This window comes from Neophocaena asiaeorientalis, unplaced genomic scaffold, assembly GCF_003031525.2.
Source record: "Neophocaena asiaeorientalis asiaeorientalis breed wild unplaced genomic scaffold, Neophocaena_asiaeorientalis_V1.1 scaffold547, whole genome shotgun sequence".
NCBI classification, from domain to species: domain Eukaryota; kingdom Metazoa; phylum Chordata; class Mammalia; order Artiodactyla; family Phocoenidae; genus Neophocaena; species Neophocaena asiaeorientalis.
The window spans coordinates 3,129,469-3,155,238 of NW_020185330.1; the positions used below are offsets into that span (position 1 = coordinate 3,129,469).

At 39.2% G+C, this 25,770-nt stretch overlaps 1 protein-coding gene across 1 annotated transcript in view; it reads left to right on the forward strand.

Moving 5' to 3' along the window:
* Window positions 1–246: 246 nt before the first annotated feature.
* Window positions 247–25,770, forward strand: part of CGRRF1 (cell growth regulator with ring finger domain 1) — a 29,751-nt gene continuing 4,227 nt past the window's right edge. The window contains exons 1-4 of the mRNA XM_024734798.1: window positions 247–466; window positions 12,085–12,224; window positions 21,290–21,467; window positions 21,620–21,767. Of these exons, the coding sequence (XP_024590566.1) occupies window positions 363–466; window positions 12,085–12,224; window positions 21,290–21,467; window positions 21,620–21,767 (570 nt within the window). The 5' untranslated portion in view covers window positions 247–362. The remainder of the gene's footprint in view (window positions 467–12,084; window positions 12,225–21,289; window positions 21,468–21,619; window positions 21,768–25,770) is intronic.

The window sequence follows — 25,770 nt, forward strand, 5'->3', positions numbered from 1 at the left end:
CAGATTTTGCCGCAGACAAGCGCGGTCCGCTGGGGCAGACCACGAAATAAGACGCTCGCTGGACACCAAGCCCAAGAGTCGGGGGCGGTGCGACTCGCGGCCCCGCCCCTCTGCGAAGCCAATAACCCTGGACGGGAGCTGGAGGGGCGGGGCGAGCCCTGTAGGCCGCCTCGTGATTGGCACGCAGGCTTCCGCAGCCCGCGAGGCTACCCCTAACTAGTCTGCCGGAGCTCCAGGCTAGTGCGGATCTACAAAGTTTGTCCGCTCCGGGGCACCGTAGTGGCTTTTACCTTGGCCGAGAGGGCCCGGCTGGGCTAGACTGGGCTCGGCGGCTGGAACCCGGCTCAGCTTAGGAGACCCTGATGGCTGCGGTGTTTCTAGTAACGCTCTACGAGTACTCGCCGCTTTTCTACATTGCGGTGGTCTTTACCTGCTTCATCGTGACCACCGGCCTGGTGTTGGGATGGTAAGTGCCCCAGGGCCAGGGGCAAGGGACGACGGGGCGGACAGCCAGGGAGTGGGGTCGCGGCGGGCAACTGGGGGCAGAGGAGCTGGGTGGCTGCTGGATTGGGGCACCTGGGGCTGTCGGAGAGCCGGTGCCGAGGACTCCGACTAGCTCCGACTGGCTCCGGGAGGAAAACAAGGTGGACACCGCACCTGCATCACTGCTCCGCATCATCGTCCGGTCCCCGTCGCTGCGCGCATCTGAGGGTGGTGCCGGATTGAGATATTTTACCCAGCTTTGTTTCTAGACGATAAAGGAACCAGTAAGGGCCAGGTCTTGGTGTTAGGATAGAGATGTTGTACAACAGGCTTTTGTCCGGAATTGGGGCCTACTGTGTGCCCGAGTGAACCCGTCATCCGCGGTGCAGTCCACAGACGTGGACAGTAAACCGAGTTGATCCTTGTTGTTCTGACCTGAACTGAGCACTTGGCCTCAGATCTTACAGTATAAGTTATAACTGACAGAACTCTGTTACCGTTTGAGAATTTAATGGTTTCTACACATATTTCACACCTTTTGAAGGCGTATTTAGATCGATAGAACCATAAAGACATAATTTTAGAGCTGGAAGAGACCTTAGAGATAAGTTACAGTAAGGGGTAAGGGCACTTTACCTATTGGAGACAAGGAGAGTAGACTGTTAGCTCATCCCTGAGCAATTCTAGCTCAGAAATTCTAAAATTTCTCTCTTGAGGAGATGCCATTGTATCATGTTTAGGGAAGCCTTAAAAATAACAGCTATTTGAAACCATCTTACAGGCCTCATCCATTGAGGAGAGAGACATGAGCTGGAATTTGAAGAATGAGTATTTTGAAAAATAAATGGAGTTAAAGGTGTATAGTAGAGAATAGAAAGCATTTCAGAGAATACATGAGCAGAGGGTCAGAGAAGACATGCTAGCGAATAGAGCAGGCTGTGTAAAATGAGTTTTAAAATACCCTTTGAGCACATATATGTGATTAGGTTAAAGAAAGGACACAAGCCCTGGTCAATTTCTGAAAAATATGCCATCTTTAGGAACTAAGTAAAGTTTTAATGTTTTCACACTGCTTTCCACCCTATCAGCAGTAGATCATAAAATTCCTTGTTGGTTGGTGGGGGAAGAATAAGACCAGTATTACACAATTTGTTATTCTTGACCCATCAGACTTTCTTGCTATTGTTCATTTCAAGAAAGTTTGTAATTGGAGTTAGGAAGATGTTGCCTAAGTGAGAAAAGCTGTCTTAACACAGGACTTTTATTGACTATAATGTTAGTGTTATTGTCTTCAAGAGTGTAATTTTCCTCCATTAAGGAAAATAAGTAACTAGTTGATAATTACATTATATCCTTAAATTTTAATTTTCAATAGGCCTAATTATTTTAAAATTAATTTTCAGTCGGCTTAATTCAACTAATTAGGTATCTCAGATGTCCGTCTTTAGTACTGGTAAGAGGAAAATAAGTGAAGACCATACTGATAATGATGGTGGCATCTGTGGGTGAAGGGTAGTTAGGAACCTCATGTTTGTGGTGGTTAAGAAACAGACTTTGGGGTCAGACAGACTTAGGCTCAAATCCTGGCTCTGCCAAATTTGGCTTGGTTTGAAAACTTAATGATTATCTAAACACTCCATTTAAGTATGACTTTTACAAGGGGTGGAAACCCAGGTAATTGTAGAACTTTCAAAAGTCTGAACTAAGCACTGCTGAGGACACAAGACCATGTAAGTGCCACTCACTTCCATCCTTATTTGGGCCTAACCAGTTATCTTGAGCCTAACCCAGCCATTCTCTCCATCTGGGTTAGCTTTGCCCATCTAGATAACCTTTTTACTAGTGTTTATTTGCTGCCCTAAGCCATGGCTACAGATTCATTGAGTAGAAACAATGAAAACCATCTAGATCTCATCAAATCAACTATCTGATAGTTCTCTAGGCAGAAGGTAAACCCATTAATCCACTATGCTTTTTCACTATGCTTGTCATTTTTTTTAAGCTCCCCAAATATAATTTCAGTTGGTCATCTGTTTTCTCTGTCATAGTTCTTACCTCGGTACTGCTCTGCGTTTCTTTCCACTTTTCCCTTGTCCACTTGCACTGTGTGGGAATGGAGAAAGACAGGAGCACCTGGTTGTTGGAATCCCAGTGGCCATAGCAGAGAATCATGCAACTGGAAGTATGGTATCTCTATTTAACTGTGTGATGGTTTCTGTGAGCTCTAAAGCTACATTTATTAAGCTCTTGCTATTTACCAGGCACTGTGCAGAAAGGAGACCAAAATGCCGTATACATCCTTTAATAGTTTCAAATAATCAGTGAACCTAACTCTGCAGCTACTCTCTGCTTCCTCTGGACTGCAGATTATTAAAGTGTCATCTCTAGGCTTCATACCACCCTTATATACTCTGCTCTGTGAATCTGGGGCAGAACCTCTAAACCACGTTTCTTCTTTACTAGCTCGCTGCCTCAATGAGGCTTTGCCTATAGGGGAAGGGGAGTGGAAGGCTAGAGGAGGGCAAAAGGACTTGCTGCTTCCTGTTTGATTCTTGTCCTCCTCTGTCTCACCATAGTGATGGTGCCTCACCCTGGCATTAACAGTTGGTTGCAGTTTATAGTTTTCCACTCTCTTAGAACCAGCCACATTGAACCCCCTCAAAGATTTCAATATCCCTTCCTCGGATCCGAGTCCCACGTGCATGGGGGTCTTTCCTCCAAATTTCTAAGCTGTGGTAATCCTCTTTGCTCTATTCCTTGTCCTAGGTGTGATAGGTGCTTCCCACTGTTACTACTTCTTTGATGCTTAGTGTCCCCTTTTTGCCTTTTCAGTTCTTCAACATCTGGTTAGCAATTTTTTTGCATTAAATTATCTGTTAAAATACTGGTGTGGTTTTGGTCTCTTGACTGGACTGATATATAAGAAATCGTTACTCAGAATGGGATCCTGGGTTGGCGGGAGGACCTTCAAAGATGGGATTTGGGTTTGGTCATTTCTTTAGCTCCTTGCCAATGGGAAATAAGATTCTAGTAATCCATGGCATGTGTTGGCCTCATAATTAATCAACTTACTACCTTTGTGTGATTGTGATTAAACGATTTCTGAAGTAAGTGCCTTGGGGGACCAAGCGCCTTAACACTTAACAGAAAGGAAATGACAAGCTCATGTCTTTAAACTCTCAGATCAAGTCTTAGAGAATCAAGAGTTGTTATGGTTTTATAGCACTTTACTTCATGCCACAAAACTAAAAATTGAACACAGATTTATTTGTGCTGGTATTAGAATTACATAGCCTTGTCAATGTCTCATTTAGGACACTGACTAGAAAAGAGTAGCTCCCTGAAACTAGGAATGGCAACATCTAAATGGACAGAGCTGAGAATCTTGAAACCCCAGTCATTCTGAGCTTTCCTTCTTGGTGGAAGCAGCCTGCTTTCCGTGTCTGAGAAAACTAGGCTTCTCTTGCTTGAAGATCTTGTAATAACCTCTCCCAGGGCAGTTGCTTTGCAAAGGGTGTTTATACTCAAGACGTACCTCTATTACCTTTTGCCACGAGGCCGAGATCTCTTCATGTTCCTCAGGACAGGGATAAAAATCTGACCTAGTCAGAAATAGCCTAGCCTCTAAAAGAATTACAAAAGTCTGCTAATTTATATCATTGCGAATTTGGGTAGTATGTGTGAGAATGGAGTGTAAGTAGGTTAGGCCAAGGAGGATAGAATGTAACAATAGAGCAGATTACATTTATTTATCTGGGTGTATTCTAAAAAAATTTCTAACTCTAAAGTGTTAACTCATACTTGGTTGACTGAAACTTGGACTCAGAGGTGCTCTATGTTTAATAAGGTTGGACTTCTGTTAACCGTTTGCTTCCTTTTCCTGGTCTACATTCCTGCAGCCCTGGCATCACCCTGGCAGTGACAGTAGGCTGAGTAGCAGCAGTTTATTTTAGTTTACAGTTTTCCCTCATACCTAGAAACAGCCTTATTGCACTCCTTCAGAAATATGAGCACCAGCTGGCCAGCACTCCTACTGGAAAAGTCTGGGTCCAGCTCTGGGGGATTCCTTCTCCCAGCTTCTAAACTGTAATAATCCCCACTCTTTTGTTTCCTTAGCCTTCGGAAGGATAACTGCTTCTTGCTAGGGTACCTCAGTGTCCCCTTCTTGGCTTTTCAGTCCTCCAGTACTTTAATAGTTCTGTATATTAAAATCTTTGTGTCGAAATAGCTGTCTCCTGCCAACCCTTCCTGATAAACTGACCTTGACTGTTTCTCATCTTACTTGTCGAATGCAGTAGGTTGTGTATGTGTGATGAGGTACAGATTCCTTCTTAGGGAAAGAATATAGCGTTATTTTGTATTTGCTTAGGGTACAAAATATATGACCCTTCTATTGGCAAGAAATTTCTTGGAACAATCTAGAAGAAAACACAAAGCTCTTAGAAATGGCATTTCAAACCTTAATAGGGCCTTAAGATAACTTATTCTAACCCTTCTTTTTACAATTAAAGGCACAGAATTTTAGAGATTGAGTAATTTACTCGAAGTCTGTTAGCACATCAGTTTGCACAGAAACAACCCTCCTCCTCTACCAAGGATTTCCCGAAGAATGTTTTTTATATCCTGATCCAATCTCAGTATCCAACTAGTCAAGTGAGGCCACCTTTGGGAGATTGCACAGGAGAGAAGCTTCCCCCCCATCGCCGCCCTCGCCCAGATTAACAGCTGCCTGTGTGTTTTCTAATTGACTTTAGAACTCAAGGCTGAAGGGGTGATAAAAGTTGTTTACTGCTGAGCTTGACACTTTAGCCTCAAAGTAAATTTTTTTCAGGAGGGACTCGGTGAGACTCCAGCAAGGAAAGGAGGTCAGTTCTGATTCAGCTGCTGGGTGGAAGCTTAGGAAGTGTGTGCAGGGTAAGACAGTGTACAGGCAATGTAAAAAAGTCTGGACAGAATTGGAAGTCCCCAGGTTACTGCTGTGGTGGAAGTTTAAGCAGTATGAACAAGTGCAACAAACACTTTAGAAATGGGAAAAAAACAGAATTATAGAAAATTCCAGGAGGATTAAGCATGAAATTTTAACAGTAAAGAGAATGGAAAATTCTCTTAATGGAAAAGAAAAGGGTGGGAGGCTGAGTTTATATAAAAGAGAAAGTAATGAATGTTAAGAAACGTTTATTTAGTTGGTATTCTATTGCTAACAGTTGCCAAAATGACTTTGAGTGGAAAAAGATAAAAATGGAATTTGATTGAAAAGAAAATTGCTCAATTTTCTATTTTACTGTTCTAATGTCATATCAGCCATGATCTGATACACAGGGCATCAGTGTCTTTATTCACGCTTTTGACTAAAAATGTGAAAAAGGCCAGATGTAGAATGGTGGCCAGAAACACATCACAGAGTCTACTTATTAACATTTTATAGAACCATTTGGCAGCACCAATTATGGATTGCTCTTTAGACAGTCTCTAGCATTTAACCTTATTCCAAATCATTTCTGCATATTGGCTTTTGAGTAATACATTAAAGATAGAAATATTGGTCCACATCAAATATGTTTAAACTGTGAAAGTTGTGGATTTTTGTGCAAAAGAGCAAGTTCACGATGGGTCAGGTATGTGAAAAGGTTTAGGGTTATTCTAGGCTGAAAGCTCAACGTGAGTCATCAGTGTGTCAGCTGACATGGTCTTAGACTACATTAAGTGTGATGTTTAGGACAAGAGGTGTTGTCAGGCTACGATGTCACTCTGCTACACAGTGAACTCTATCCCCCTCACCCCCTGTTTTCCCTTGAAAGCATGAGGATATCAAGGGAGCAAGGCTGGCAAAGTCAAATAAGGACCCAGAGCCTTGACTGAGTGCTGGCTGCACTAGCCATGCTTGGCTGACTCCTCTAAGAGGACAAGAATACAAAAATGTCTGAGATGGTAATTCAGAAGTGTAGCAGTGTTAGGCCATAATTCACATAAGGCAGTAATGAAAAGTCAAAGAGCAAAAACATTAACCTTAAAGGAAAAGGTTAATAACTTTTGTGTTAAAATTAAGAATCAAGAGATACCATTATGGGACTTCCCTGGTGGCGCAGTGTTTAAGAATCTGCCTGCCAATACGGGGGACACAGGTTCGAGCCCTGTCTGGGAAGATCCCACATGCCTCGGAGCAACTAAGCCCGTGTGCCACAACTACTGAAGCCCGTGTGCCTAGAGCCCATGCTCCGAAACAAAGAGAAGCCACTGCAACAAGAAGCCCGCGCACCGCAGCGAAGACCCAACACAGCCAAAAATAAATCACACAAAAAAAGCATTCTCCATTTATGTAAAAAAACAAACAAAAAAACAAAAACATACTATTATGTACGTGAAAAGGCAAGGTGTAGAAGAGCTGAACATACATCCAATAAAGGGCTTGTATTCAGAACATATAAAGAATTTCCTATAAATAAGAAAAATAGACCAGTAGAAAAACAGGGAAGGGATTTCAAAGGGCTTTCACAAAAGAGGATATCCAAGTAGCAATAAACATAAAAAGTGCTCAACCTCATTAATATTCAGGAAAGTAGAAATTAGAACCATAATGCAGTGCCACCACACACCTACCAGGATATCTAATAATGTTTTGACAAGGATATGGAGCAAGGGGAACCCTCATTCATTGCTGGTGGAGTGTAAATTGATACTACCACATAGAGCAGTTGTTAAGATTATCCACCAAAGTTGAAGAAGCACAGACCTTATGGCCGAGAAATTCCATTCCTAACGGAAGTGCATGTACATGTATGTGCATTGAGAGCCTCTTATGAAAATGTTCATATAAACATTATTCATTATGGCCGAGAATTTCCATTCCTAACAAATGCATATGAACAAAATGTTCATATAAACATTATTCATAATGGCCAAGATGTGGGGACAACTTAAACGTCCTTTAAGAGTAGAATGAGTAAGCACATTATGGCATGTTTGTACAATAGAATACTATGCGGCCACAAAAATGCTCTAAGTATAGATACAAGAATGAATCTTCAACATAATGTGATAAAATAGGAAATAAAAGTATACACAGCATGCTTCCACTTATATGAAAGTTCAAAAACAGGTAAACTAAATTATAGTCATTGAAATCAAGATAGAGAAGGAAGGGGTAGTACGTGGGAGGTGACACAAGGAGACTTTCTGAGGATATTATTTTGGTTCTTAACCTGAATAACAATTATTTTGTTATTCAGAAAAGTACTTGTGTACTTTTTTATATGTGTGTTATCCTTCACAGTAAAAAGGTTATATAATATTAAAAGGCCAAAGATTGAGCAAGATTCATAACAACTTTAAAAGATGTTAAATCAAGGACCTTAGGATATTAGAAAATGTAGACCCAAGATTAAGCATGAGGCAGAGAAATTAAAAATCGAGAGAGGGCTTCCCTGGTGGCGCAGTGGTTGAGAGTCCGCCTGCCGATGCAGGGGACACGGGTTCGTGCCCCTGTCTGGGAGGATCCCACATGCCACGGAGCGGCTGGGCCCGTGAGCTGTGACTGCTGAGCCTGCGCATCCGGAGCCTGTGCTCCGCAACGGGAGAGGCCACAACAGTGAGACGCCCGCATACCGCAAAAGAAAAAAATCGAGAGAGAGGAATTTCTTTTAATAATAGATATGCTTTGCCAACTGTTGATGTGATGCTGGGCCAAGCAGTATTGGATAAGCACGCTTAAAGAGAAGCAGCACTGCACATGTCAAATTATTTGTTTCACTCTGAGGTGTATCCAAAGCCACAGAGCAGCTATGTTATATCCTCCTACAATATTGATTTTATGTAAGGATTTGGAGAAATAATATTTTTATATTAAAACCAAATATATTATGGAATATAAAAAGCATTTTACAAAGGAATTTTATGCTCACGATGGACCGCGTCCAGAAATTTCCCCAAAGCCTTGCCTTTTGTGGTTTCTGGCTTCTGTACCTTAAAGCAGCAGTCCCCAACCTTTTTGGCACCAGGGACGGGTTTTGTGGAAGACAATTTTTCCACGGACAGGGAAGGGTGGGGGGATGGCTCAGGCGGTAATGTGAGCGCTGGGGAGCGGCAGATGAAGCTTCTTTCGCTCACCCGCAGCTCACCTCCTGCTGTGCGGCCCAGTTCCTAACAGGCCTCTGACTGGTACCAGGGGTTGGGGACCACTGCCTTAAAGGATTCTTTAATTGAAATTTTTAGGTACAACATTATAAAGTACCTGAAATACAGTACTTGAACCTACAGTAGAAATGAATACCATGAGCTCTAACTTCTAGCTTTTACTGCTGGTACAGTGGGTATAAAGAGTAAGGCAGTATGGGTAAAGAAAGAAAAGGGTGGGGAGAGGTAGGGAGAATTAAATAATGAGGAAAGGGCCAGGGAATAGAATATAATGAGGAGTATGCATAGAGTGGTGTTTTTTTCTTTGCTTTTTTTCACTCCAAGGGGTGAAGGAAAGAAGGGGAAGGTGTCATGGCTGTAACAGGAAAGTTATATCTTGTGTCCTACCACTCCTGTATGCCTGACTTGACCTCTAAAGGGCACTGGGGCAATGGTGAGCAGTGGAGACAAAAGCTGTGGGGTAATTGATTATGAGAATCAAAGAGGAGAAGTTACTGGATTTCTGTTTTCTCTCTTCCAACCCCTGAGTCCACTCCATCATCATCATCACTTACATAGTGTCAAGCCCTGTTACAGACATTTACAGGTGGGGAAACAGTTACACAGAGGTTGAGTGATTGCTTAAGGATACATGGCTATTAAGTATCTTGTTTCTCACTTTAGGAAGAAAGCAGTTTTTAATTAAGTATGATGTTAGCTATACTTTTTTTTTTTATTGCCTCTCTTTATCAGGTTGAGTAAGTTCTTTTTTTACATTCCTGGTTTGCCGACAGTTTTTATCAGGACCAGACATTGGATTTTAGCAAGCAGTTTTTCTGCATGTATTGAGAAGATTGTATGGTTTTTCTTTTTTAGTTTGTTAATATGGTGAATTACATTACATTTTTAATGTAATGTTAAGCCAGCCTTGCATTCCCGAGATAAACTTTGCTGGGTCTCGACATATTTTTATACACTGTTGGATTTAATTTGCCAAAATTTTGTTAAGAATTTTTATATTTATGTTCCTGAGTGGTATTGTAATTTTCCTGTATTGTCTCTTCCCCTCCGCTGCAGACTTCAGTCACACCTATGTTAGACTGCTTGAACTTGTCCCTCAGCTCACTGATGTTTTGTTCTTTTGTGCAGCCTTTTTTTCCTTTGTGTTTCATATTGGATACTTTCTGCTGCTATGTCTTCAAATTTACTAATCTTTTGTTCTGTAATATCTAACCTGCTGCTAATCCCATCCAGTGTATTTCTCACCCAAAACATTGTATTTTTCATCTTCAGAAATGGATTGGGATCTTTTTTATATCATCCATGTCTCTATATTATATGCTTGATCTTTACTTATTTTTCTGACATATGGAATATAGTTATAAAAATTATTTTGATATCCTTATTTACTAATTCTAGTATCTGTACCATTTCTCTGCTTATTATGGGTTATATTTTCCTGCTTCTTTGCATGCCTGTTAATTTTTTATTGGATGCTAAACATTGTGAATTTTACCTTATTGGGTGCTGGATGTTTTTGTATTCATACAAATATTCCTGAACTTTGTTTTGGGATTCAGTTAACTTACCTGGAATGCTTTGATCTGTTAGAGGCTTGCTTTTCAGCTTTTTAAAGCAGGAACAGAACAGGCTTATCCAACTGTTCTATAAAATTAAAATCATTTAGAGTGAAATTGTATTTCATTTGTTAATTTTATTGGCTTTCTCTTGGCATTAGATTTATTCATGTGTTTTGAAATTTTAGTTTGCAACCTAAATTTTAGTGGAAGTCCCCTGTCCCCCTCCTTTGTCTTCATCCTTGCTTGTTTAACCAGACTTCTAGACCCCCTCATCAGGGAGTAGGTCTTGTAATGAAAGTTCTGTCCCATATTGATATAAGCCTAACCCAGCTCCTGGATTCAAGTTGTGAACCTGGCTCTGGCCCTTGTCTTGAGTGGACAACCTGTAAGCCCTCTTACCGTGTGAAGGCTTAGTTGCCACTGCCTGCTGCCAGACTCAGAACCCATCAAACCATGGCATCAGCCTTACTCATTACTTTGTATTTCTTTTCCTTTTCAGATCCGTAAAGATTTGTCTTTTAACCCAGCTGTCTCTTTTTTATTACAATTTATTATTAAAATTTTCAAACATACAGAAAACTTAAAAGAATTACATAGTGAACACACATATGCCCATCACTTAAGTTCTACAATCAACATTTCACTATAATGTCTTCATTACATATCTGTCCATCCATCCGTTCCTCTATCTACCCATCAATCCATGTTAATTTCTTGATTACTTCAAAGTAAGTTATACTCTTTATCCATAAGTACTAAAGCATTGCATATTTTTAGCTAGAGTTGAATATTTGTTTTTCTTTGTATTTTTCTTTTGAAGTAAGATTTATATACAGTGAAATGTACAAATCTTAAGTGTTACCAACATATCATCTATACAACTCAAACCTCAGTCAAGGTAAGAGCATTACCATCACCAGAGAAAGTTTCTTTGTGCCCTTTCCCAGTCAGTCCATACTCCTGCACCCCTAGAAGAACCATTGTTCTGTATTTTATTTCTACCATAAATTAGTTTTGCTTGCTCTAGAATTTCCTATTGTGGAGTCATAGAGCATGTACTCTTTTATGTAAGGCTTCTTTTGCACAGTATGTTGTTTTTGAGATTTAGCCATGTGGTTGTGGTAATAATTTACTCCTCATTGCTGAGCAGTACTATTGCTTTGTTTAAACACACCTGCTGTTTGTTTACTCATTTCAGTGCGGTCCTTCTGATTTCTCTTTTTATTTTTTTTTCATCTATCACTGCTAAGTGTGTGGAGAGAAAAGAGTGCATTAAAGTATGAATCTAACTGTGCTATCTTAACCTAAAGTCCCCTGGTTTAACTAATGTGTTTTCATTTTAAGTTGTTTTGTTTAAACTGAGTAAACTCAGCTGCTTTCTACTTTTATAAGGAATTGAGTTTATCCCGTCCATTTTCCCTCTAAGTCTGTTCATTATCACATTTTTACATGAAATTTAAAAGTAGAGAATATGTTATATTAATGAAGGGCTATATTTGGTGTTTAAAAGTTCTCTTGTCCCATAAATAATATCAAATAGTCTGCACATTAAATATGTATTTGCTTTTCATTTCATTTAAAAAATTCAATAATTCTTTTTGCTACTGTGTTAGGTTCATTTTATCTATAATCATGGCACTCCTTTGTAATCAACAATAATTAACAGTAGAACTCTCTGTTTTCAAGAGTATGTTGATTCAGCCAGCCAAACAATATATTGCAATTCTATGGGGCCTCTAATATCTCTTAGTTTTGGATTAATTCTGCAATATAATATAAAATTTTGAGTAACTGAATCTATTTTTCTGATACTTATGTTAAGAGGAATAACTAATAAAGCACAGCATTCTTTACATATAAAGTTTCAATATTTATTAAAATTATGTCTTATTTTATTTTTACCTTTCTTCAGGTTTGGTTGGGATGTTCCAGTAATTCTGAGAAATTCGGAAGAGACCCAGTTCAACACAAGAGTTTTCAAAAAGCAAATGAGACAAGTCAAGAATCCTTTTGGCTTAGAGATCACCAGTCCATCTTCAGCTTCAATTACAAGTTGGTGGCTATTTTCCAAAGATTTTTCTCTCTTTCTATAGCCTTTTAATTAGCCCTTTAATTTTCTTTCTCTACTGCTTAGCCCTTTAATTTTCTTTCTCTACTGCTTTCTCTTCCTCAGACTTAACAAACATTTATTGAGCCCCTATTCTGTTCCAGGAGCTATGCTACATACCAGAGATACAAAGACTAATAATTCACAAACCTTGCTCCTAAGGAGCTTATCAACTAGTAAACAGAGGCATTTGTATGAGAAAAATAAAGTATCACAGGTGTTAATAAGAGAAGTCTGTTAGGACACTGTGCCATTTTCATTGTTCTTCAGTGCAGTGAGAAAAGTAAGGCAGTGTAGTATAAGTATAGCTAATGTAAGGTTGCTACCCTTCTGAAGAACAGCCATCTTTTCATCTGAAATTATGGTATTTTGGTATTAAATGGTAATAATAAATGGTGGTTGTTTATTTCTGTACTTGGGGAAATAAATTGTCTGCAAGATCATCTAGGAAGCACTGGAGTAAAAGAAAGAAGGAAAAGGGTTAAGTTTGGGGAAGCATATATCGGAAAAGCTTCATAAAGAGGAGTGTGCTGTGTGTGTGTCTCCCTCTGTCTTATTTTTCTCACCCCCCCCTTTTTTTTTTTTGGTGAGTAGAGTTTTGAGATAAGTAGGTGTTTATCTTTGGGGATTGGGGAAAATTCTAGGTAGAGAGAGAAGCACGAGCACAGCAATGAGATATAAACAGAATAATACATTAGAGAAACAATAAGTAGTTTGTTATGTATAAAACATAGGGTGGGACAGGTAAGAGAGAATAGTCAAGGAAAATTCAAGTTCTTTGCGTGGGTCCTCCATAGACAGATCCTATCGCCAAGGTAAGGAGTGCAGGAGGAGCAACAGGTTTTGGAAGAAAGGTAATGAATTCAGTTTTGAAATTGTGACTTTGAAATGCTTCTGTGACAGTTAAGTAGAGATATAGAGTAGGCAGTTCTCACACAGTTCTGTAGCTCTACAAGAATTTCTGGGCTAAGACCCTATCATTTTTCACACTTGCTCACATTTCTGGTACCTTCTAAACAAACAACCCCAAACTTCTTCAACTTGTCATCTTATTCTAGCCACTGTCCTCTTTCTCTTCCTCCCTTTGCAGCCAAGCTTCTTAAAAGTGGTTTGCATTTGCCTTCTCCTCTTAGCTCATTCCCTTTTACGCCTCAGATGATTGCGGTCTGATTTTTGCCTGTATCCCTGTACTGAGATGGCCTTCTCCAAGGTCACTAATTACTGCTTCAGCCCCCACCTCTGGTCCCCCCACCGTCGTAAAATCCAGGGGATGCATTTCCGGCCTGAGTTAGTGCTCTCTCTGCAGTGTTTAGCAGAGTTGGCCAGGCCTTCCTTCTTGACATCCTCTCCCTTGGCACCTGTGACCTTCTTGTCTAGTCATCTTCCAGCCTCTAACTTCTAGAATCAGTTGTCATCAGTGTACATAGTCAACAGGGATTATCAACCTTAAGTAAATCTTTTTTTTAATTAATTCATTCATTTATTTGTGGTTCTTTTTTTGGCTGCGTTGGGTCTTCATTGCTGTGAGGGGCCTTTCTCTAGTTGCAGTGAGCGGGGGCTACTCTTCGTTTTGGTGCGTGGGCTTGTCATTGCTGTGGCTTCTCTTGCTGCGGAGCACAGGCTGTAGGCGTGCAGGCTTCAGAGTTGTGACACGCAGACTCAGTAGTTGTGGCTCACGTGCTGTAGAGCGCAGGCTCAGTAGTTGTGGCACATGGACTTAGTTGCTCCACGGCATACGGGATCTTCCCAGACCAGGGCTTTAACCCGTGTCCCCTGCATTGGCAGGCGGATTCTTAACCACTGTGCCACCAGGGAAGTCCAACCTTAAGTAAATCTTGATTTACGTTGAAAAAGTACAAAATTTCTTTTTCCTATTCCTTACCTATAAATATTGTATGATTACCCTATGACTTAAAGGAAACTAAGGACCTCTTTTCCCCCTCATGGTGGATAAGCAGTTCATTCTGACAATTTGCACTTAGGAATAACAAATTTCAAGATAGGACAGAGAAAACTAACTTGTTTAGAAAACATGCCTGATTAAGATGTGCAGAACTGTGGTGGTTTCCTGATCGCTAACCTCTATGGACACGTACTTAGACCTGCTATAATGTCACACATCTGGCTTTTGAGCAGGACTGCCAATAAAAAAAATCCACCAGCACAAAACTGTCCTTCCTGTAGCACAGTTCCACAATCCTGGAAACCCTGAAAAAGAAGAACTGTCACATCATGAGCAAACAAATACAGGCCACTTGTGAGCTAGAATGTGTGAGGAAATCCATCAGTCTGTCTTTCACACAGAAAAAGTCTCAAATAGAGCCCACCCTGTAAATGTTAGAAGCAAATGAAAAGATACCCAGTAAGTAGAAGACCTCTCTGCTATGTCCAACACACTAGATGCTAACAGTAGCATTAGTGAAGTATGTGAAAAAAATTTTAAGTGTGCAGACTTGTTGCATGCTTACTGAAGTATTTTAATTTTTCAAATACTAATGCATATCATTCCTTTTAAAAAAAATTGTTTATTTATTTATTTTTGGCTGTGTTGGGTCTTCATTGCTGCACACGGGCTTTCTCTCATTGCGGTGAGCGGGGGCCACTCTTTGTTGTGGTGCGCGGGCTTCTCGTTGTGGTGGCTTCTCTTGTTGCGGAGCACAGGCTCTAAGCATGAGGGCTTCAGTAGTTGCAGCACACGGGCTCAGTAGTTGTGGCTTGTGGCTTAGTTGCTCCGCGGCATGTGGGATCTTCCCAGACCAGGGATTGAACCCGTGTCCCCTGCATTGGCAGGCGGATTCTTAACCACTACACCACCATGGAAGTCCCTCTTTTTAAAATTGAAGTATAGTTGATTTACCATGTTGTATTAATTACGGCTGTACAGCAAGGTGATTCAGTTATACATATATATACATTTTTAAAAATGTATTTTTCCATTATGGTTTATCATAGGATATTGAATATAGTTCTCTGTGCTACACAGTAGGTTTATCCATTCTATGTATAAAAGCGTACTTCTGCTAACTGCAACCTCCCACTCCATCCCTCCCCCAACCCCCTCCCCCTTGGCAATCACCAGTCTGTTCTCTATGTCCGTGATTCTGTTTCTGTTTCATTGATAGGTTCATTTGTGTCGTATTTTAGATTCCACATATAAGGGATATCATATGGTATTTGTCTTTCTCTTTCTGACTGACTTTACTTAGTATCATAATCTCTAGGTCCATCCATGTTGCTGCAAATGGCATTATTTCATTCTTTTTTATGGCTGAGTAGTATTCCATCCTATATATGTACATCTTCGTTATCCATTCATCTGTTGATGGACATTTAGGTTGTTTCCATGTCTTAGCTATTGTGAATAGTGCTGCTGTGAACATAAGGGTGCATGTATCTTTTTGAATTATAGGTTTGTCTGGATATGCCCAGGAGTGGGATTGCTGGATCATATGGTAATTCTGTTTTTAGTTTTCTGAGGAGCCTCCATACTGTTTTCCATGGTGCTTGCAGCAACTTACATTCCCACCAACAGTGTAGGAGGGTTTCCTTTTCTCCACACCCTCTCTAGCATTTGTTATTTGTAGACTTTTTAATGATGCCCATTCTGACTGGTGTGAGGTGGTACCTCATTGTAGTTTTGCAATGCATGTCATTCTTTATCTATGTTCTGTGGGGAAATAAGAAGAACGTTTTGCTGGGAATTATACTCAGTAGAATAAAATTCATTTGTTTAAACTGTGGAATAGTGGATGTTATTGAAGGTGTCTAACCAGAACATTGAAATAATATTCTGAGCAATAATTGTGAGATTGTAAGAGGTTATTTCATTTGATGTGTAGATAGGTAGTTTAAAAATGCAAGTCTTTATTTTCACTGCTGTACCTAAGATGCCTGGCACATAGAGAAGGAAGGGTGAACATCTGGAGACCTGATTTACTTGAAAATAAAGCAGAGAATCAGTTTTAATCTTAGTTGTTTAGCTCTGTTTACTAGGCGTGGGTTGTTGGGATTGCTTTGTTATTATTTAATATATGTGGGTTTATGATGCTTCCATGTCCCCAGGGTAGAAGCTTTAATGACATTAAAAGTAAGTACTCAGGGACTTCCCTGTTGGCTCAGTGGTTAAGAGTCCACCTGCCATTAGCCTGACGCTTGGTGTTTTTCTTTGTTTATAATTGAGTAATTAAGAGACTGAGAAGCTGAGTAGAAAACAGTAGCTGAGAGGCTGTGAAGTTGAACAGAGCTTTTGAAATTTCTTAGGACAGGTGGAACCAAAATACTGAGTCCCATTCTTCCAAAGAATAGAGAATTTGACAAGTATCAGATGATTTTTGTTAGGGATTTCTGAAGAACTATACTTCAGGAATAATGATAAAAAAGAGCATTACACACACACACACACACACACACACACACCATTAATTACAGAAGGAAAGCTGAGAGAGAATGTTGTAAAAGTAATACAATAACCAAGAATTTTCTAAAACAGATAAAGGATCTGATGCCACAGACTCAAGAAACACTACAAACCCCAAGTAGAATAAATACAAAGAAAATCATTATAAGCACATCATAATAAAGCTGCTGAAAAACAAAAACAAAACAGCAAAAAGAAAAGAAAAAGAACCTGCCAATGCAGGGGACACGGGTTTGAGCCCTGGTCTGGGAAGATCTAACATGGCGCGGAGCACCTAAGCCTGTGTGCCACAACTACTGAGCCTGTGCTCTAGAGCCTGCGAGCCACAACTACTGAGCCCATGTGCCACAACTACTGAGGCCCGCATGCCTAGAGCCTGTGCTCTGCAACAAGAGAAGCCGCCACAGTGAGAAGCCCGCGCACCGCAATGAAGACTAGCCCCCGCTCACCGCAACTACAGAAAGCCTGTGCACAGCAACAAATGCCCCACACAGCCAAATAAATAAATAAAATAAATAAATTTATTTTTTAAAAAAAGTAAGTACTCAGGGTATATTAGTTGAGTTGAATTGACTTAAAGGGAACTAAGGACCTTTTTTTCCCCCAGTGGTAGATGAGGGGTTCATTCTGACATTTTGCACTTAGGAAGAACAAATTTCAAGATAGGACAGAGAAAACTAACTTGTTTAGAAAACATTCCTGATTAAGATGTGCAGAACCGTGGTGGTTCAGGAATTCTGCTGTCCTTTTGTAAACAGCTCCCTTGTGCAAGATGACACACATAGCATTTTTGGAGGAATTTGTGAACCTCTCTTCCCTACAACCTAAAATTTTCAGCTCCCAGTACTCCCTCCGGTTTTATTATCCTCATGCATGATCTCCTCGTATATAGTTCTTCTTTCTCAGGGCTTCTTCTTCAAGGTTTGTGGCTTTTCTGCCCTAGGGTTTCTCCTTTTTTAACGGCTCAACTCATTTGACTGTAGTCCTTTTTTTCTTCCAGTTTTTTGCAAGGCTATCTTTTGTGCTGTGCTTTACTTGGCTGTTACAGCTAGGCACGTAAGGGCAGGTTGAGGGAGGTCACATCCATGCTGCCTCACCTAATTTGGCTTCTGAATTTTCTGGTTTATGGCTGTGCCCCAGTATTGTTAATGATCTGTTATTGATCTGTTAGATCAACAGATCTAAGATGCCGTTGTGTCCACACTGAATTATAGAAGATTAAGAAAATGTAAGAATGGGAATTCTATTTGCAAAGAAGTGGGAAGAACTAAAGGGAGACATTCTCTTGTCAGTCTGTTAATGGAAAAGTTTATGAAAGATTGTAGGGAGTAGAATTTTATAGATTCTGTAGTTCTTTTTGTTAACCTATTAATTTCAGAGACATATTATGTTAAAGTATGAGTAGTATCCAGTGGTGAGTGGACTCTGACACTCCCTATTGTAGTCAGATGTACAAATTCTGTACACAAGTCTTGTATGCAGCTCTGAACCGCTGGAACTCTGATTCTTTTTACAAAGCAAACACACTGGGTAGGTTTCTATGTTCTGTAAGTTGAGTTTTTATATATATTTTTTTAACGTTTATCCTTCCATTGTTCTTTTTTTAGTGTAAGTGAAACCATATATATAGATATTCTCTCCTGTGAGATAAACAGTAACATACTATATATACTTCCCTTCACCTTGTTTTTTTCATTTAACAATATATTCCGAAGATTGTTCCACGATAGTACATGCAGATATTTTGATATGGCTCAATTCTTTTTTAAGAGTTACAGTACTTCATTATAAAGTATTCCAGAATGGCCATCATCAAAAAATCTACAAACAGTAAATGCTGGAGAGGGTGTGGAGAAAAGGGAACACTCTTGCACTGTTGGTGGGAATGTAAATTGATACAGCCACTATGGAGAACAGTACGGAGGTTCCTTAAAAAACTACAAATAGGACTACCATACGACGCAGCAATCCCACTACTGGGCATATACCCTGAGAAAACCACAATTCAAAAAGAGTCATGTACCACAAAGTTCATTGCAGCTCTATTTACAGTAGCCAGGAGATGGAAGCAACCTAAGCATCCATCGACAGATGAATTCATAAAGAAGATGTGGCACATACATACAATGGAATATTACTCAGCCATAAAAAGAAACGAAATTGAGTTATTTGTAGTGAGGTGGATGGACCTAGAGACTGTCATACAGAGTGAAATAAGTCAGAAAGAGAAAAACAAATACTGTATGCTAACACATATATACAGAATCTAAAAAAAAAAATGGTTCTGAAGAACCTAGGAGCAGGACAGGAATAAAGATGCAGACATAGAGAATGTGCTTGAGGACACGGGGAGGGGGAAGGGTAAGCTGGGACGAAGTGAGAGAGTAGCATGGACAGATATACACTACCAAATGTAAAATAGATAGCTATTGGGAAGCAGCCGCATAGCACAGGGAGATCAGCTCGGTGCTTTGTGGCCACCTAGAGGGGTGGGATAGGGAGGATGGGAGGGAGATGCAAGAGGGAGGAGATATGGGGATATATGTATATGTATAGCTGATTCACTTTGTTATAAAGCAGAAACTAACACACCATTGTAAAGCAGTTATTCTCCAATAAAGATGTTAAACAAAAATAAAGTATTCCATATTTTATTCATTTAATCCCTTATTGATAGATATTTGGGTGGGTTCCAGCATTTTGCTATAACTAGTGCTCTAAACATAGATCTTTTCACATTTTTTTGCATTTTTGCCAGTAATACAATAATATTAAGAAATCATTTTCTGGGTTCCTTTTTTTTTTTCTTTTTCTACTTTTTTTTTATATGCCTTTTATATTTTTTCCTGTCCTGTCTACGTCCAACTTTTTTTCCTTTCCTCACGTTTTGTGGTTCTTTAGTGACATAGAGGAAAGTATGTGTGATTTTAATATATATGTATACATATACACATATATATAATTTGTATTAATAGAGTGTTCCTCTTCAGCTATTCAATAGTTAATCAAGAAAAATAACTAACTGAATTTTCCATTCTTGAATTAATACCTGATGTTGGGCATTATTTAAAAATTTGAAATCAAATTCTGTTCCAATTACCTATGTGAAATTCCTGCCAATTAAGATTTTTGCTTAACGATGATTAGAAATTGCTCTATGTTGCTGCTACTGTACATGTTCAGAACCTGAGACTCTGTATACATACTACTGAATAGTGAGAAGAAAAGTGTAAAGCTCGATTTTGGTGTCCTGTAGAGCAGCGGTCCCCAACCCTTTTGGCACCAGGGACCCGTTTCATGGAAGACAGTTTTTCCACGGGACAGGGTTGGGGGGATGGCTCAGGCGGTAACGTGAGCGATGGGGGGCGGCAGATGAAGCTTCTGTCTCTCGCCTGCTGCTCATCTCCGGCTGTGCGGCCTGGTTCCTAATAGGCTACGGCGGACAGCTGCCCATCCACGGCCCGGGGTTGGGGACCCCTGCTGTAGAGCATCTGCTTGTGTTTGTGTATCTCCTTCCAACTCATACTCTTGATCACCTTTTAAAAAATACATAATGTATCAATAAAAATTCCTATTTGCAAACAACAGAAATGATTCCAAGGACATTGAGTAGCTTACAGAATTGCCCGTAGGTTTGGAGAGCCATAATCAGAGACCAAGGCTGTTCAGCCAGGAACAATGACCAAAACCATGCCCTTTTGCTCTGGTAAGTATGCCATGGCCACTGAGCACTAGATATTGCAGCTTGCACTGCCAGCAGTATGAGACATTGGATGCTGCTGCCCTTGAACTTAATATTGCTACAACTGCAATGAGCAAGGGAAAAAATCATATAGGTGCCGCATAGTAAGTCCTATGTAAGTGTTAGGTAAATAGGCAAAACTATATAAGATAATTTGAATGTCCACTTATAACTTATATATCCACTTAATCAGGTTTACTTAAATTGTAATATATTTTACTATGCTGAAAGCAAACAAATGAATGAGGGCAACACTATTAAACCCTCCATGTTTTGGAATCTCCACTCTTTCCTTAGGATATTTTGCATATTACATGGGACATTAACTGTGTGACAGGAGTATATCAGTGTTGTCAATGAGTATGTTAACGTTAGTAAGGCTCAATTTCTTCTTAATGTTTTTCCTACTCCACTGATCATCTTCTGGACCGCATGGGTTGTATGCATCCACTTTTAGAGACAGCTCTATTACTTCTTGTAGTTAGGATTACATACACTATTAGAGTGGTAGGTTATCAATAGTGAACTGTATTTCAGTTTTTGAAATTTATGTGGGAAGAGTCTTGAAGTCATCAAAAAAAATCTTTATAACTTCCAAGAATAAATATAAAATAATGTAAATTAGAGTTTACTGACAGCGCTTTAAAATTGTGTAGACATTGAAGTTTTTATATCTTTTGTTTTAGAGACCATTTCCTTCATTTATAGGCACATACCCTTTAATGAGTTCCTTTAACTGCCGTCAGCCTGGCCAGCAACCAAAAGGAAGCTTTTTGTTACTGGCTATGTATAATTGTAGTAGACATAGCATTAGGTAATTTTCTTCTCTTTGTCTCGTTTGTTTTCCACAGCTGGCATAACTTTGACAACAGATTGCCTTGAAGATAGCCTCCTTACTTGCTACTGGGGGTGCAGTGTTCAAAAATTATATGAAGCTCTGCAGAAGCACTTTTATTGCTTCCGAATAAACACTCCTCAAGCATTAGAAGATGCTCTGTATAGTGAATATCTCTATCAAGAGCAGTATTTGTATCCTTTTATCTGATATATCCATTAGCACATGAAAATTTTAGACATTAGACTTTTTATGGATAAAATAGTGTTGCTAAGTTATTATTTATCCCCTTTGGTATATTGTATTTTTGCTTATAGTGGCAATTTCTCTTTACATCTTCAAAAAGTATTAAAAAGGACAGCAAAGAAGAAATATATTGCCAGTTACCAAAAGATACTAAAATTGAAGACTTTGGTACAGTGCCCAGATCTCGCTATCCATTGGTAGCACTGTTGACCCTAGCTGATGAAGATAACCGAGAAATTTATGATATTGTAAGTAATTTTAAAATTGTGGAAACATTAACTTTTAAGTGATTTGGATGATGGTTCTTAATTATTTGGTGAAATAGAAAAAGGTTTATTTTAATTTCTGAGGATATATATTTGGCCTGGACACATTTTTTTTGGAAAATGAATACAGGGCAAGTACACTTGTATGTGTTTTATATGTGTAATGCTCCTTCAGAGCATGACTTGTTTTTTTCCATATGGATTGCAAGAATATGATTTTATTTAGAAAATGAAAGATAGACTTGAATTACATTAATTTCATCATCCTATATTCTGTCATTTTTGCCACATAGAAAAAGGTCTGTTAGGAAGCATGTTTATTCCTAGCATTTTTAGCACTGAATAAATAAGCATTGTAATGATCTGAAGGGCTTGATATTAAGACAGTATCCACTCTTTTCTTTGCATGTTTGCAGTCATCTTGGTTCCATCATAGCCCCTGCTGCACCTACATCTTATATGTGTTTGGTCCCTATATTTTCAGTAATTATTTTAATCTCCTTTTCTCATTATGTGCTAATTATTTCTTTAGTCTGGTAGTTTATCCCAATTAGGAAGATAAAAGCATGTTAGAGGTCTAAAAGGTCCTGAGCCTGACATTTCTATAAGTATGGTAGAAGCTTGTACGTGAAATAAACTTTTGGTGAAATCCTATCATGATTAGAATGGCTTTATACACAATTTACTACTTTTCTGAAGTGCATGAAATAGATATGTTGATGAATAAAGATATGGTAACATTTTTATGACACTTCGTAATATACAAAGTACATTCACTACCATTAACATATTTATTCCTTCCAACAACTTTGTGTGTTAGGGCATCTGTCTTATAGACACTGAAAGACTAAAGAAAACTCCCAGGCATTCAGGAAATAAGAGATGGAAGCAGGGCTCGATTCTGAGCCTTTGTAGTCCTGTGGCAGTATGCTTTGTTTTTAACAGGAGTATCTCACCAAAACCAGCACACATTGAGCTTTGGAAGGTACACACCCTAATTGGGAGATCTAGACCCTGCTCAATAAGTTATGCCTCTGTAGTTTTTTGGGGAACGGGGTTAATTTTATCAAATTGAAGTTCCATTGAGCTGAAGTCAGTTTGTTTTTTCCAAATAAAAGTCATACTAACAGCAGTGTATTTCCAGAACCTAACAGAGTGCCTGAAACACAATAGGTGCTCAGTAAATTTGATAAGTGAAAAAAAAAAGTCATTCCAAGCAATGTTAGTGAGCCACATAGAGCCTCACAGCCAAGCTCCTGAATAGTCCATAGGAGAGCTCTTCTGGTTGTCTCCCCTCTCCCTCCCTTTGGCCCTCCCACTCTTTTCAACTGAAGATAAATAAGACCTATTAAGTTGGTATTTGATATGTCCAGCCTTTCCGTCCTTCACTCTGCCTACCTGGGCAAGATAGCCCTTCTCTCACCACTGTGTCCCCCATCTCTTCTAAGCTCCCCTACTTCTTTCCTTTCATTCGAAACAGAAAGGGTCAGATCTGTCACCTTCCTCTCAGCTTCCCCTGTGGTTCCTTTCCCTCTCGCTGCTGGTGCTCTTTGTCAACGTGAGTACTCAGACTCTTCCTTATTTTCTAACTTTCCTCCTCAGTCTAAACAGAGAAGGAGAGAGAGAGAGAGAGAGAGAGAGAGTGAGTGAGTGTGTGTGTGTGTGTGTGTGTGTGTGTTTGGTGTTGGGAGGTGTAAAATACATATAACATAAAGTTGACCATTTTAACCACTTTTCAGTGTACAGTTCAGTGGCATTCTAAACAGGGAAAGATTTGCTCTCAGGTCCCTGATGCAACTGAAATGAAGTCTACTGGCCCGGCTGTGGTTGGGGGAGGCTTATTCCCACAGGGCAAAGTACCTGGCTCTCAGGTCCTTTGTATACACATCCCTGCCTGGGTCCTTCTCTGTATCTTCTGTTCTTATCAGTAGGTTCCCTTCTTTTTTTCCTGTTAATCCTTGCTTCTCGCTTTCTTATCTCTCAGGTGGGGCCTAACACTGGCACTAAAGCATATTAGTATATTTTGTATGAATGTTCTCTGTTCTTAATTTTAAAAGCAAATTGGGCATTTGGTTTTTCAGTATTTTATCTGGGGTCAGAAATTCTAAATCTAAAAAAGAAATTTTTTAACTCTCTCACTCCTATTGTAACAGTAATAAATTACATTCAGATTGTGTAGTTAGGAACCAGTTTGTATTTTAGGTAGATAAGGAAAGTAGGGATTGTCACTGCAAGACCTTGACTTAAATTTTTTTTTCATTTTTACTAAATTATACTAGTTTGTTTTCTGTACTACTCAAATGATACATGTTTGTGGCAGGAAATAGAAGTAGAAAATCTAGATAAGCCAAAAGGGAAAAAAAGAAAATCACCTGTATTCTGTCATCCAAAGATAACCACTGTGAATATTTGTATCTTTCTAGACCTTTATGTATGTAATTTTAAAACAAAAATGGGATCAAACTGTCCATACTATTTTGGGATCTGCTTTCATTTAATAGTATGTTTTAAACATCTTTTCCATATCAAATATAAATCTACAACTATATATATATTCATAACTAGCATGATAGTAGCTTCAGAGGCTTTTAATGTTAAATTAAATGGCAGGATTGTTAGTAGTAGGTGATAACATTACTATCTTTTACCAATCCTGTCATTTTGATTTAGTATTAAAAGCCTCTGAAGTCACTGCCAAATTAATAAATCCTTATAAGGCTGTAAAGGATATTGTATGTTTACAACCATAATAGGGTTGTTGTTGTTTTTTAACTTTCTTTATGGACATAATTTCAAAAACTTGCAAAAATAAAAAAGTAGAAGAACATCCATATACCCTTTACCCTGATCTCCTATTGTTAATTGTTAACATTTGCACCATTTTCACCATTTGCCCACATACGTATTTATGGGTGTATGTGTATATATATATTTTTAATGAATTGAGAATAAGTTGTATACATGATGATTCTTAACACCCAAATACTTCAGTGTGTTTTCCTAATAATGGGGATATTCTCTTGTATAACTACAATATGGTTATCTACTTTATAAATCTAACATTGATATAATATTTTATCTAATCTATTATAATATATATTCCAAGTTGTCAGTCTGTCTAACAGTATTCTTTACAACATGTCTTCCCCTCCAGTACAGATTCTAGTCTAGAGTCAGATGTCGTATTTGTCACGTATCTTTGACCTCCTTTAATCTGAAACATTTCCATAGCCTTTCTTTTGTCTTTTATGACGTCAGCATTTTTGAAGAATAGAGTCACATGCACACACTGTTTTTGTAAAATAGAACATTTCTCATTTTGTCTGATGTTTCATCATGATTAGATTGGAGTTGAGCATTCTCAGCCAGTGTACCACGCAGGTGATGATGTGTGCGTTTCAGGGCATCACCTGTAGAAGAATGGGAGGTTCTTTTCCCTCATTGGTGATGTAAATTTTGATCTCTCAGTCACTTTTTCTTCAATTTTTAAAAGTTCTTTATAAATTAGAGATATTAACCCCGAGTCTGTGATATACGTTGTGAATATATATTCTGTTCCATCCATCTGTCTATCCAATTTTCCACTGTTTCCTTTTTTTTCCCTCCCTTGCAAGTAATAAGCAGTGTGTGGGGAGGCGCTTTAAGACCATACAAATATCCTGTTCTTTAGTAAAATTTCCCCCTGGATTTAATATCCATTAATGATTCTTACCAGATTTCATCTTTACCATGATGGTTGCAAAATGATTATTTTCCAGGGCTTCCCTAGTGGCGCAGTGGTTGAGAGTCCGCCTGCCGATGCAGGGGACATGGGTTCGTGCCCCGGTCCGGGAAGATCCCACATGCCGTGGAGCGGCTGGGCCCATGAGCCATGGCCGCTGAGCCTGTGCGTCCGGAATCTGTGCTCCAAAACGGGAGAGGCCACAAAAGTGAGAGGCCCGCGTACCGCAAAAAAAAAAAAAAAAAAAAAAATATTTTCCAACTC